The following is a 13050-nucleotide window of genomic DNA, read 5'->3' on the forward strand; positions in this document are numbered from 1 at the left end:
CGGTTTTTGTGGTTTAGTTTTGTAGGGTAAAAGTGTGGGAAAATAAACACATCTACATCCTACACCAGAACAAGATACTTTTTTTTTTTTATATCAGGAGGTGCAGCTTTCTGAACGCGTGTTGGTACATTTATCTGTTGCAGAATCTGGGTTCAGTTGTAACATTTACTAGTATGACTACAAATTTTCTATCAACTTAACTGCTTGGTAACAGGTGCAAACTGAGGCTTAATGTATTCATAAGACATTTAATAATCTCCTCCCTCCCTCCCTTTTTTTTTTCTTTTTAGTAAATGGGAAGTGGGTGCCATTTGTGTCTGACATGTGCGCATATTGTATGGGTTTGCCACCTGAAGACTTGCTCATCATCCCTTTCACAGCCTTATGTGCTATGGTAAGTTCCAGGGCTTTTTAAACATTTTTCTTCCAGGAACAGCTTTAAGTGGGGTAAAGTTTGGAGCATTGCTGGCTGATGAATGGAAGTAATCAGGATAATTTGAAATTATGCAATCAAAATCCTTTGTGCTTCACTGATTGTGTTTGGGTTTGCATATACGAGGCTCCAGCAAATACTGATGAGCGCTTATGTCCACTTCAATATGTGAACTCTAAGGTCTTCTGATAAGGGTTATTGGCTGTCCCCTGAACTAAATTAAAATCAAAGGGGGGCCCGATATTAGACACACTGACTCAATTCATGTTCTTAAAAATGTTTTGCTTGCTTGTAATAATTCTTAAACTGTGTATTCGATGTCGGTGTGTACCTCTGAGTGTATTGTTTGTCGAATCTAGAATTTTATTGTATCTTATTGTCTTTTATAGTATAGTATTTGTAAGCATTGTATTTCCTAACTACCTTAAAGGTTCTTAAGTTATGAATGTTTGAGAGGTTAAGCCATTATGTCATGAATGCTACTATTCTTAAACATAGCTGAGTTTTTATATTATGGGTTTAATGATTCATCCAGGCTGCATCTGATGGGCCCAGCACTAAAATCTGGGACGTCTGTTTTGTGGGGGTCACTGTGTGGTTGTCGTTTTTTCATTAGGATGGAGGTTCCCTTACTGTCCTCTTGGATGGAAGGATTTTCATTCTCTCCTGCCAGCCTCCTCTGTCCTTCTTTTTTTTACCTCTCTTTGTTCTGCCAGTACCTTCAGGTGGTACCCAAACCCCCTCCATACAATATCCACATCCATCTATACCACTATATTATGTGCCCCCGGAGCTTGATATGCAGGCTCCAAAACCTGTGGGTGCAACAACCACTCCCATGAACACCAAAGCAACTGCAGCTGCAGCCATAGAAGCAACTGTTCCACCTTTTCAGCCTCCCACTGGGCACTACACATCTCCTCACCATACTCCCTACAACCCAAGTCCCTACCTGTACCCCTCTTACTATCCTCATTACCATGAAGATCCTTTACCACCAGTTCAGCCAACTGCAGAATACACTACTCGGAGAATTTCTGTTCCAAAACGAACCCAAAAACCTCAGATGAGTTCTGGCAATCAACTACCTCAGTTGCCTCAAGTCCCTATATTTCCCGTGCTGCCAACTGCCTCACCCAAGATGTTGCCACCATCCCTCAGCTGCACCAAGGATCGTTTCGTGGTAGTTCTGCCATCTGCAAAAATGGAATCCATTAAAGTCAAAGGTAAAATTATAAAACTTACATTCAGGGACTGGAACCTCAGTTATTTTAGTTTGTTCTTATGCTGAAACTTAATAAGCTATAAATGTTTCTCTGGAGTGAGTTTATATAATTTTTTGGCATGAGGAACACAGATGTATCCAGACCCTGATGTAAGAAGTTTAAGTTGCAGTATGAGGTCACCACATTTTGCAACAACTAAAACATTACTTTGTCTCCATTAGGTTATTTATTGGTAGTCAAGAAGTGAAGTGGAGGCTTTTGTATCTTTTGTGGGTTTGAAATGAGACAGACAAGCATCATCCAAAGTTTCTGTACATGTAAACAGTTGATGGCCAGGTTGTCCATACCTCTCTGTCAGTGTAGCTTGTGTGTGATCATCATTTACTGTTTGGCAGTGGTAAAAGCTTCTCTCACTTACTTAATTACACTTGGTACAAGTTGGTTGGGACTCAAACGCTACGTTGGTTATTGGTATGAAAAAGTAGGCTTGCTGCTGATGAGTCAGGCTAAGAAGTAAACGTTCTTGGAGCTGGGAAAACAAAGCTGTAACACACCTTGTTCAACTTGAGAAGGGCTTGATGTTTGTGTGTTGAGGTACATTGCTAAAGCAGGAAGAAGAATGAGCCTTGAATGTTTTTTTAGTATTTGATTCATTTTGATTATTGGGTCATTTCATGTTTTTAAAGAACACAAAATTCACCACATTTCAAGAGGCAATGTATATTATAAAAACAAACAGTCAGTGATGATGCACAAAGTCAGAAGACTTATTTCCATTGTGCTCTCTAAAGGAAAGCAATTTAATGTGTGATCTACATTGGTGGGGGTTAATGGACATCACAGCATAGTACCATATTCTGTATTTGTATTGGTTCTCATGGTAAATGCAACTGGCCCAGTTTTTCACACAGTTTTGCTGGGAGGATTACAGCATGCTGATTGGGCATCAGAAACATGGCAGGATGTCGAGGGCTGAGAGGTTTGATGTACTACCACTGCAATCTCTGGATGATATTATGGCGGGGCAGCAGATCAATGCACCTTGCTTGTAGGACACCTTGGTTGCTGACTGACAGGGTCAGTGATTAAAATCCACCCTAGAAACACTAAGTGATGCATTTGCATAAAAATATTTTCCCAGAGCAAGAGTGGTGAATTCTGCTCCTGTAGCTAACCTAGCAGAGCAGATAGAGCAGTGTGTTAGACACATCAAAGCCCTGGGGTTGACCGTGTGCTCCCTGGTGTTCACGTCTTGCAGATGAAGATAAAAGTAGTAAGAGCATCAGACAAGTGCTGTAAATACAACCTTTCAGTTGCACAATACAATTCAGCTTTAGTAATGCTCAACATTAACTAGACAAGAAATGACTCTCTTCTTTACTTTTGTTCCTAAAAGCCTGTGGTGCTGTTGTCTTTGTAGATGTGAAGAGGAACGTGTGGGTTCCTGTGATCTCTGCCCCAGCAGACTGCGAGTACTCAATGCTACATGAAGGCAAATGGGTGGCGCTCTTCTCTCCTCTCCCTGCCTGTCACATGCGTACTCTGGTGAGGAACAGCACTGTACTTGTTGTTCTGTATGTTTTAAAACAGTATTTCACTATCCAGCCACAGTTAGAGAAGGGATGCACAGCATGTATGTTTATCCTGTACCTTTTTGGTGTTATACAGTATCGTGTGTGTGTGTGTGTGTGTGTGTGTATACATTTCATTTGGTGCTTGCTATGTTGAACTGAATTAACTGTTGGGGGGGATTTGTCGAACATCTCGTTTACCTCCTCTTCCATTCCTACGCTCCTGCAGTCCCCCTCGATACTGTCTCTTTCTCTGAAGTTCTGGGACCCTGCGCTGCTACGACATCGTACTCTACAACTCCAGTGTTCTTACACTTCACCTCAGACTGCTGCAATGGTCCCGACTTTACCATGGACCTGGCCAACATCCAGTCTGAAGCCTAAACCAGTAGCTACACCTTCCCAGCCATCCAAGCCCTCCCAACCTCAGCAGTCTGTGGCTCCGCCTCCCCTGTCTGAGCAGTCTGTGGCTCCGCCTCCCCTGTCTGAGCAGTCTGTGGCTCCGCCTCCCCTGTCTGAGCAGTCTGTGGCTCCGCCTCCCCTGTCTGAGCAGTCTGTGGCTCCGCCTCCCCTGTCTGAGCAGTCTGTGGCTCCGCCTCCCCTGTCTGAGCAGTCTGTGGCTCCGCCTCCCCTGTCTGAGCAGTCTGTGGCTCCGCCTCCCCTGTCTGAGCAGTCTGTGGCTCCGCCTCCCCTGTCTGAGCAGTCTGTGGCTCCGCCTCCCCTGTCTGAGCAGTCTGTGGCTCCGCCTCCCCTGTCTGAGCAGTCTGTGGCTCCGCCTCCCCTGTCTGAGCAGTCTGTGGCTCCGCCTCCCCTGTCTGAGCAGTCTGTGGCTCCGCCTCCCCTGTCTGAGCAGTCTGTGGCTCCGCCTCCCCTGTCTGAGCAGTCTGTGGCTCCGCCTCCCTTCTCTCAGCCTCTGCTGACTTTGCCGTTCTATCCTCCTAAACCCACAGCTCAATCCTTCCAGCCACCCAAACATATATTGGCTACATCCTGGCCAAATGAACATTCATTGCTACCTGAAATCACACCTTTGCTTTCTCAAACTGACACACCCCAAGTAAGATGTTACTCTCAAAATATGAGTGTCTCACTTCCTCCTGGGCCAATCACTGGCCTGACTGTTCACAGTGAGTTTTGGCTTAGTTTGATACTAGTTTATCATACTTTTTGACAGTTAATGAACTTCATTATAGTTAATGTAGTTTAACTAAACTCTATTTCAATGAGTATAGTAGGAAAGGGGTGTATTTTTTTACCATGCTGTCTGTGCATAAACTTGGAATCAATACTGGGTAGCAGTTGCCTTAGCTATTGCTAACTATAGCTTCTCCCCCTATTACAAAGCTCCTTGTTGTAGCAGCAAAGAACATACAGAACCACTGGCACTAGATAAAACCCCAAATCATTGTGGCTACATGGTGAAGGAGGACCAGGATGGCTACTTTAACATCCTCCTGCCTTACACATCCTGTCACATGGTTCATCAGGTTTGTGTTGTGGTGCATATCCTTTTCGAGTTAAAAAAAAAAACAATGTAAAGGGATGTACACACATGGTCTAATGAGTTAAACATGAGGACAGCACTGTTGTGTAACCAGTGGAAATGTATAGTAACTAACACACTGTTTAGAGTACATTAACCAGTGGTCTGATTCTTTTATAGTATTGCTGAAATATCCTTGTGGATTAATTACATATTTGCAAAACATTTTTCTAAGGATGGACAATACAAAATTGTATTGAAGTATCAGTCAGCAGGTGGTCATACAGCTGAGGCTTTGCTGTCATGCCAGGTTCCTACAAGCAAAGGTAATGGAAAAATTAAGTTCTCTAAAAATATACTGTTATTTGAAACGAATGTCAGAAGTATATTTCTACAAGTCTCACTGATTGTCTGATGCAATGGTCAGTTTTGTTTTGGGTTTTTTCAGTTAAAAAAAAAAAAAAAATCTTTTAAATTCTTTATGGTGTCTGCTAGCCAGTCAACATATTTACCCTTCCTAGGCCTGACACTCTTTGGCTGTGTAAAGTGATTAATTGGTTTACTGATTTATCTTGATTCATTCGTTCAGGTGAATGAGGACCCCCATCAAACCTAGGAGTCACTCAGGACTGAAGGGACAGCCTCTCTTGTAATGCTGTTGTCTTTGTCTTGTAGAGTGCAATTTGCCTGTTGAGCAGCAGTTGCCCTGTGGATTCAACTCTATTTCTGCAGTACAGTGTCATAATCTACACTGCTGTTACTCCTCAGATACTGCGACCTGCTACTATCCCATGGACGGTGACTCACCCCAAACCCACCTCCATGACAACCACAGTGGCATCTTAAGATTCCTGAAAGATTTTCATCTACCAATTGAATTTGAATTGTACCTGACACCCCACCCTCCCCAACTATCTCCTCAGAATGCACAGCTGACCGCAATTTTGTCTTCTCCATCCCTGCATCCCTCACGGACCCACCTCTCTCGCCTGCCTTCCTGGTTGCTGCCGGCAACAGCTCCTGCACTCCCCAGAGGGTGGTAGGAGACTCTGCTTTATTTAAGATCCCACTGGATGGCTGTGGTGTTCACAGATATGTATGTATGAAATCCTTCCTGTGGTCTAGCATTGATAGTTAACTGTTAATGACCTGTTCACTATTTACTTGTAGGTGCTTTGTAAAGTACTTTTGTGAAATTGTCCTTGCAAAACTTTGCCCATCTTGAGCATTTGTATTTCAGGTTCAGAGTATTTAGACTCTTAAACTTTCTTGAATTGCTGTTGTGTTGCTAGGAAGTGGGTAACAGTGTGATTTATATGCTGGAGATTCTGAACACACTGCAATCTCTCAGTGTCAGCTATGGAACCATCACCAGAGACTCACCATTTAGGTACTTATTCACAGAGTTCCTGCCCATTATAGTCACTTCACCACCACAAAAAATACTCTTGCTCTCTTTTTTAAAATCATTTTAGTTGACTCTCTCTGTGTCTCAGGTTGCTGGTGGAGTGTCGGTACCTGCCTGGCGCTGTAGCAAGTGTTGGTTATCTGGTGAAGAGCCCCTCCCTCATCCCGTCCATTCGAGCACAAGGAGTGTTCGGAGTTCAGCTCAGGATTGCTAAAGGTATACAAGTCTCTTGCACTTGTATGGGTATTCACTTTCCCATGTTGTTGTCTATTTAAAAAAAAAAAACAAAAAAAAACCCTGCTGTGGCTATTGGTGGAAAAGGTCATTGTTACTGAAAATGATTACATTTTGTCATCTCTAAATGGATTAATGGAATTTATGCTTAATTAAGTGTAATAATGGTAATGAAGCCAATAATAATAGTAAAAATAATGTCATGGTTGTGATTACCTCACCATTTGAGTGCTTTTAAGACACTCTTCTGTCCTTCCCAGATCAGCAGTACAGTAGCTACTATCCTCAGTACCATCGCCCCCTACGTAAACTGCTGGGGAAACCCCTTTACCTGGAGGTGCGTCTACTGAACCCTCCTGACCCAAGCATGGTGCTTCTGGTGCACTACTGTGTGGCCTACCCTCGCTCTGCACACTCTGTCTGGATCCTTATTTATGATGGGTATGCGTTTCCACATATGGTATAGGCACTGCGATTGTTTATATGTTATTGTTTAATGTGCCTCCTGAGTGCCTTTCATGAAGATTCTTTTTAAGACTGTATGGTTGATGATCATGTCTTTAAACATGCATACACACAGGTGTCCGAACCCTCTCGATGTGACCTCAACTCTCATGTCCCCACCACCTCCTCAAGAGGCAGTGGCCAATCACGTGAAGCGATTTACCATCAGCACTTTCCAGTTCCTGAAAAGTAGCAGTGGCCAATTAGAAACTGGGGGACTGCGGAAAAAGGAGGAGGAAGAGGTAAACCTCCCAACCCCTAAATTGGCTCCTTGGGGATGTCTGAAACGTGGCTGCATGAGCGGAAACAGTACTTCCTTCTGTTATATTGTCTTCAGCTGCAGTTAGCCAATAGTCTGTCTGTGTGGTGGTGCTCTCTGATGAGTGTATGTGTGTATTTTTCCAGATCTATTTCATGTGTGCCACTGAGGTATGTTTGCCCTCTGAAGACCCCTGTGTAGAGGGATGTTTCAGCCGTGAGTACAATTCCCCTCTTTTTTTTTTTTTTTTTTTTTTTGTAAAACTGGGAATCATTTGTTTATTTACGCAATGAACGTTCTCTTTAGATGGTTAAATTTGCTCTTTTGTTTTATGGATTTTTAGAGCCTGTGGAGTCAACAGTGGACTACTGAGGAAGCCATTGAGGGCTCTAAACTCTTGCCTCAACTTGGTTTTCAGAATAATCGTAAAACATGGCTGGTAAACGAGGTTTACCAAAAAGTTTGTGTATGAGCAGTCTTGGAACAACTAATAAATAAAACGTGAAACGTTTGGTTGGTTTCACAACACAGTTTTATTACCATCTCCAAAAGCCACTTTGCAGTGTGGAAATATTTGCTCTTGTTTTCATTTTTGGGTGGGGGTGTGCATGTTTGCAATCACATTTGCTGATGTGCGATCGTGTATGTGTGTGTTCCCTCTGACTCAGCTGTAGGGTCTGTAATGCTTTCGACTGTGCGTGATGAGGTTGGAGCTTTGGCTGAATGCCTTTCCACACACCTTGCACACATGTGGCTTCTCTCCTACAAAAAAGGGAAGACGTGCAACCATCCACCTGTCAAACACATCTATGCACTTGCCCTTTCACACTTGGCGAAAAAATCTAATGTGTCTATTTTCGACCCAGCTTTGAAACGACGCCCACATACCGCATTATGGTCTTAAAAGTGTCTATGAAGTTGAGTGCAAGTGTGCTCACCAGTGTGAATGAATGTGTGTTTCTTCATGTCGGATTTCTGATGGAACCTCTTCCCGCAGTACTGGCAGGGGTATGGCCGTGTGTCGGAGTGGATCAGCAGGTGTGTGGAGAGTGTGGAGGAGCGCCTGAAAACCTTCCCGCACACCTTGCACTCAAATGTTCTCTCCTTAGACAGACATGTACATGTCATCAGGTTTAGTTCATGGTGGTGGATGGAACTCTTCATTATGTAATCATGCTTCAATAAAAGGCTGTTCTCCAGTGTGTTTAAACATGGTTAGAAATTGATTTCATCCATTAAGACTATACTGGTTCAATCCTGGTTATGAAAGTTTAACTGTGTACAAAATGCTCTACAGTTAACTTACCCGTGTTCTGTGAGCTGTTGCAGGATGGTTTCCCTTACAACAGACCATAGGCAGTCTGTGACCCGCATGGGACTTGTGCAAATGGGCCTCCAAACCAGGAGGGGAGAAGAAGACCTGTGGGGGGTTGGGTCAAGAACAAATACAGCACATTTTGTTTAGCTTCTGCTCAGATCCATAGAGAAAGCAGCAAAAGTCTTCCTGGGCCTGAGTAAAAGCTACTGCTGTAACCTGCATCTTGTAACTTTTTTCTGTTTGGAATGAAAATGGAATCAAACCCATCAGTTCCTCCCTGGAGGTGGGATGGCTTGCCTTGCTGCATATGGGACAGTGCCAAGTTGAGGAAGCACTTCCCGGGCTCCTCTGGGAACCGTGCCTCTCTCTGCTGCACGGTTGTAACAAGGGGCCTGGGCCCTGTTTGCCTTGTGTGTTGTTGGATTCAAAGTGTTGCCATGAAACCAGAGAAGGATTTTCAGTGAAACTCATAAAACCTGGCAGGGGGAGGATATGGTAAAATAATTAATGATGGGGTATGTTAAGAGGATCTCCCAAAATGTTAACACTGCTAATAAAGAATTAAGTTCAGTTCTAATGAGTCAGCATTAAAGAAACTGGATGCACTATCCTTTATTTATTCTCAGACAGTACTTTTGTTCTTTTAAGCACATCAAAAGGCTTAAAGGAAGAATTTAAAGGAAGCCTTTTGTCAATTAAACTATTCCTGTAATCAATGATGACAGTGACCTGATCCTTTAAGGCTATCTTGGAGTATGCAGGATGAATTGGACAGGCAGGGGGTGTGTTTATTTTTAGCAGTTGAAAAAGTTCATCCTCCGCGACTCTTACTCATTAAGGGACCAAGTTTCAGATCAACTTGAAGCTCCCACCGTGTGCTTACCTGTGGGCCAGGTACTGAAAGAATCCCCGTACGTTTTGGGCACCTGCGAAGACGAAGGTTCCACGCTCTGGATCTGCTCGGGTTGATTCTGAATTACGGGGGGAGTATGTGGGGCTGCGGAGTCGGTTATGCCCAGGTGAGGTGAGCAGGCTGATAGGAGAGAGGAGCGAGAGACCCTCCTCCGTTTTTTCACCAGGAAGGACCGGGGCATGATATGCAGTAAGAATCTCAAGGCTGGAAAGTATAAGGAACGATCCAGTTAACAGAACAAAGAATCACGCTTACTGCAGCGCGGCATGCAGGGAAAAATGTCCGCTAGGTGGCAACAGTGAATTTGCTTCCTATTTGCCCTGACAAGCACGTCTACAATACAAAATAGACGATTTCCTTATTCTACTGCTACAGTATAGAGTACATCTTATGGCTCCAAAAACCTGAGGCATGGTTTTTCAATGTTAATGTGACTTGTGATTTTCAGGGGATGGTTTTGAGAGCCGATGCAGGTCATGTTTGAGTGTGTGAGAGAGATTAGTGTTTTTGGAGGGAGTTCCTTCTTGGACACACCTGACAGTTTCAGCAAGTCAAGTCTGTTAAAGGCAAAGGCTTGTAGTGTGTGGTCTTAAAAGGAGTCAGTCTGATAACCACAGCAAAGGAGTAAGGTAACCTCTGCCCCAGCTGTCTGAGTGAAAAAAATCCCCAGAATAAATAACAAAAAAACAAGTATGCATGTAAACCATTTTTACAAATATTTAATTAATGAACATCCAGGTTGGAATAGTTTGTAAAAAAAGAAAAAAGTTCTGTACCACTCAACCAATTCCCTTCTTGTCAAATGGAGACATGGGAGATTTGTGAGGAGAAAGTATCCACGCATGCACATGAAAACTGGTCTAAGCAGGACAGAAAATACGGTTGCAAGATAAGAAAGCCCTTAAGTACTTTTGGCAGTTTTTTTAATTTATCCCTAAGTGATGATAATTGTATAGAGGCTGCAAACTGTAAAGTGTTTCTGCAATTGTACCCTAAAGAAAGTATCTGGATGATGACCTGGAAAATATAAGGGTAGAAAATTCCTTTTAAGCTCTATTGCTACTTATAGGAGAAATAAAATATCCCAGGCAAACATTGGAGTTTGTCGAGAGTACTGGTTGTAGTTAGAAGCAGTTTACAAATGGTTGTCTTACAATACAAGCCTGTTAGTTTAGTGTAATTTCCATCATTTTTGACAGCCCCTTATGTCCAAGTGTATATATAATACTCTGTTACAGTTGCAGTTCAAATAAATGCAATGAAGTAGAATTATTTTAAGTAGGAAGTGTTGGATTTTAAAAGTATATAATTAAGTAATTTTGGAAACTGATGATACAAAATATGTCTAAGATAAATTGCATCATGACATGAAAATTTCAAATCAGAATTTGTTTATTTACGAAATAAGGTTTAATGTTATTGTGTGTGGTAAGTCATTATTGTATAATCAGGCAACTTGACAAATGTTTATGGAAAGTTTGTGAACACTAGATGATAAAAATTTTAAGAACTTTAAAATAAAAATTTTATATATATATATATATATATATATATATATATATATATAATATATATATATATATATATATATATATATATATATATATATATATATATAATGTATGTGTGTGTGTGTGTGTGTGTGTATGTGTGTGTGTGTGTGTGTATGTGTGTGTGTGTGTGTGTGTGTATGTGTGTGTGTGTGTGTGTGTGTGTGTGTGTGTGTGTGTGTGTGTGTGTGTGGACATTATTCTTTACATTTGTTCATTAACTTAATTTTTTACATTTCTAATAGTGTTTATAGATTATATGAAAATGCATAATTTGACATATTTATAAATATACTTGTTCAACATCTTTTCTGTAATCTAAACAAACGGATAAGACCTAATCTAAATTCACATTTAGATTACTTTACAGTTTCTTATAGTTATCAGAACAGTAAGATATAACTTACGTGTTGAAGGTAAAAGTTGTTCCACAAATCTGCAACTACTGTACTTCGTTATTTAAAACTGTACTGTTAGTTAAGCGAGAACCATCAAACATGAACCAAATATGTTTTTAAATAATAATGAGTTCTTTACAGGTTAACGAAGGTGTCCATTCTCGCTTCGTCTCATCAGCAATAAATCTGAGCACTATTGCGCGTGCGTAAACCTGAAACTTAACGAGGAAACGCTCACGCTGAGCGCTGAGCAACCGCAGCGCCGCGTCACTTCCGCTGACATGCTGTAGCAGCTACAGCCCCGTTAGGCACTCTGCAGTACAGCAAAAAGTATCTGACTCGTTGAACAGGTCAATGGGTGTCTCGATTTACTAAACAATTATAAAGCCTTCTACCGCTTCTGCAATAGACTTTGATTAATGATTAATGTTGTTAATAGGTTAAAGATCTATGTTTTAAGATTTTCAAACAATCCTTAATATACAGTTATTTAAAATGCATAACTATTTTATATGATAACTAATGGTTTGTTTTTTTCCAATGAACCAAAAGTTGAATGCATTTGCTGGAAAAAAACAAAAAAACCCAAAACATTTATATCTATATCTATATCTATATCTATATCTATATATATATATATATATATATATATATATATATATATATATATATATATATATGTATAAAGAGAGAGAGAGAGAGAGAAAGAGAGCCGTTTTTATGTTTTTTATGTTTTTGTCTAGATGCTGTGGAATATGATACCAATGGTTAAATTCTTTGAACGCATCTCAAACTGAGCATATTTTGATTTTTCATACAGTTAAATTCATTAAAGGCATCATGACAGCATTAAAATGTCCTCTCTGTCTTCGCTCTCGTCCTCTTCACTCTCTCACTCCCTCTTCTCCTCCTTTATCTGTCTCTCACTCTCGGCCTGCCTCTGGGAACGCCACAAACCACAGTCACGAAACAGTCTACCAGTCCCCTTCACATATGACATGAGTAATAGTCACCAAAGTTGCTAGCAATATGGTATGCAGCATGGCATGCCACATGGGATGTTGCTTTTCACCAGCTTCATGGGTTTGAGGGTGAAGAACCTCTGATCCAGTGGCACACAAGCCACCAGGGGGGAAATACTGCTTCAGTGAGGGTGTCAAACGGTGTAAAAGGGTCCCCCAGACCTGTGAAAACGGGTGGATGGATAGTGAAACAGAAAGACAAAAAGGGAGAGAAGAAAATAAAAAGAAGGCAATGAACTGTGCAGTCACGGGTGTGACACACGGCTCTCATGAGCAATGCAGTCGAAATAACCACCGTCAGATCATACCCTAAATCACAATGACTCAGAAATATAGTACAACAATGTTGGCAATGCAGTGACCACTGGGCGGCCTTAATTTGAGCATCGACCACAACTATGAAAGAATATGTTAAAATCTATTTGTCGGTGAGTTTACAGTAGGTAGATTTATCACATAGCATCCAACACGGGGTGTTTGAGAATAATGTAAATGTTTATTTTTCTTGACAATCCTTCATTAAGTACAGAGCACAGAATCATCATTTAATAATATTTTCATTAATATCATCATCTTTGTTACTGTGATTTATATTATACTTGACGACACATTAGTAGAGCTGTAAGAGAATGGACTAGGGAGGATCCGAACATTTAATGTTGGTGAGTTCAGGAAGCAGGGCAGTCAATTGGGGGGCATTAATAAGGGAAGGGACTCACAATGGCCCAATT

General features: G+C 41.4%; 1 protein-coding gene across 5 annotated transcripts; it reads right to left on the reverse strand.

Moving 5' to 3' along the window:
* Positions 1 to 7644: 7644 nt before the first annotated feature.
* On the reverse strand, positions 7645 to 11482 carry LOC113580341 (zinc finger protein Gfi-1b-like). 5 transcript variants are annotated; one of them, XM_027014835.2, is made up of 8 exons: positions 11307 to 11482; positions 10126 to 10209; positions 9884 to 9994; positions 9320 to 9553; positions 8734 to 8912; positions 8425 to 8538; positions 8057 to 8222; positions 7645 to 7880 (listed from the first exon to the last, which is right to left on the reverse strand). In XM_027014835.2, the coding sequence occupies exons 4-8, from the start codon at positions 9528 to 9530 to the stop codon at positions 7783 to 7785; spliced, it is 768 nt and encodes a 255-aa protein (XP_026870636.2). In that variant the 5' UTR covers positions 9531 to 9553; positions 9884 to 9994; positions 10126 to 10209; positions 11307 to 11482; the 3' UTR covers positions 7645 to 7782. The 5 variants fall into 5 exon arrangements, with proteins under 5 accessions (XP_026870636.2, XP_026870635.2, XP_026870639.2 ...); XM_027014834.2 differs by having other exon boundaries at positions 9884 to 9998; XM_027014838.2 differs by lacking the exon at positions 10126 to 10209.
* Between the last annotated feature and the right edge of the window lie 1568 nt (positions 11483 to 13050).

The sequence above is a fragment of the Electrophorus electricus genome, chromosome 16, assembly GCF_013358815.1.
Source record: "Electrophorus electricus isolate fEleEle1 chromosome 16, fEleEle1.pri, whole genome shotgun sequence".
NCBI classification, from domain to species: Eukaryota; Metazoa; Chordata; class Actinopteri; order Gymnotiformes; family Gymnotidae; genus Electrophorus; species Electrophorus electricus.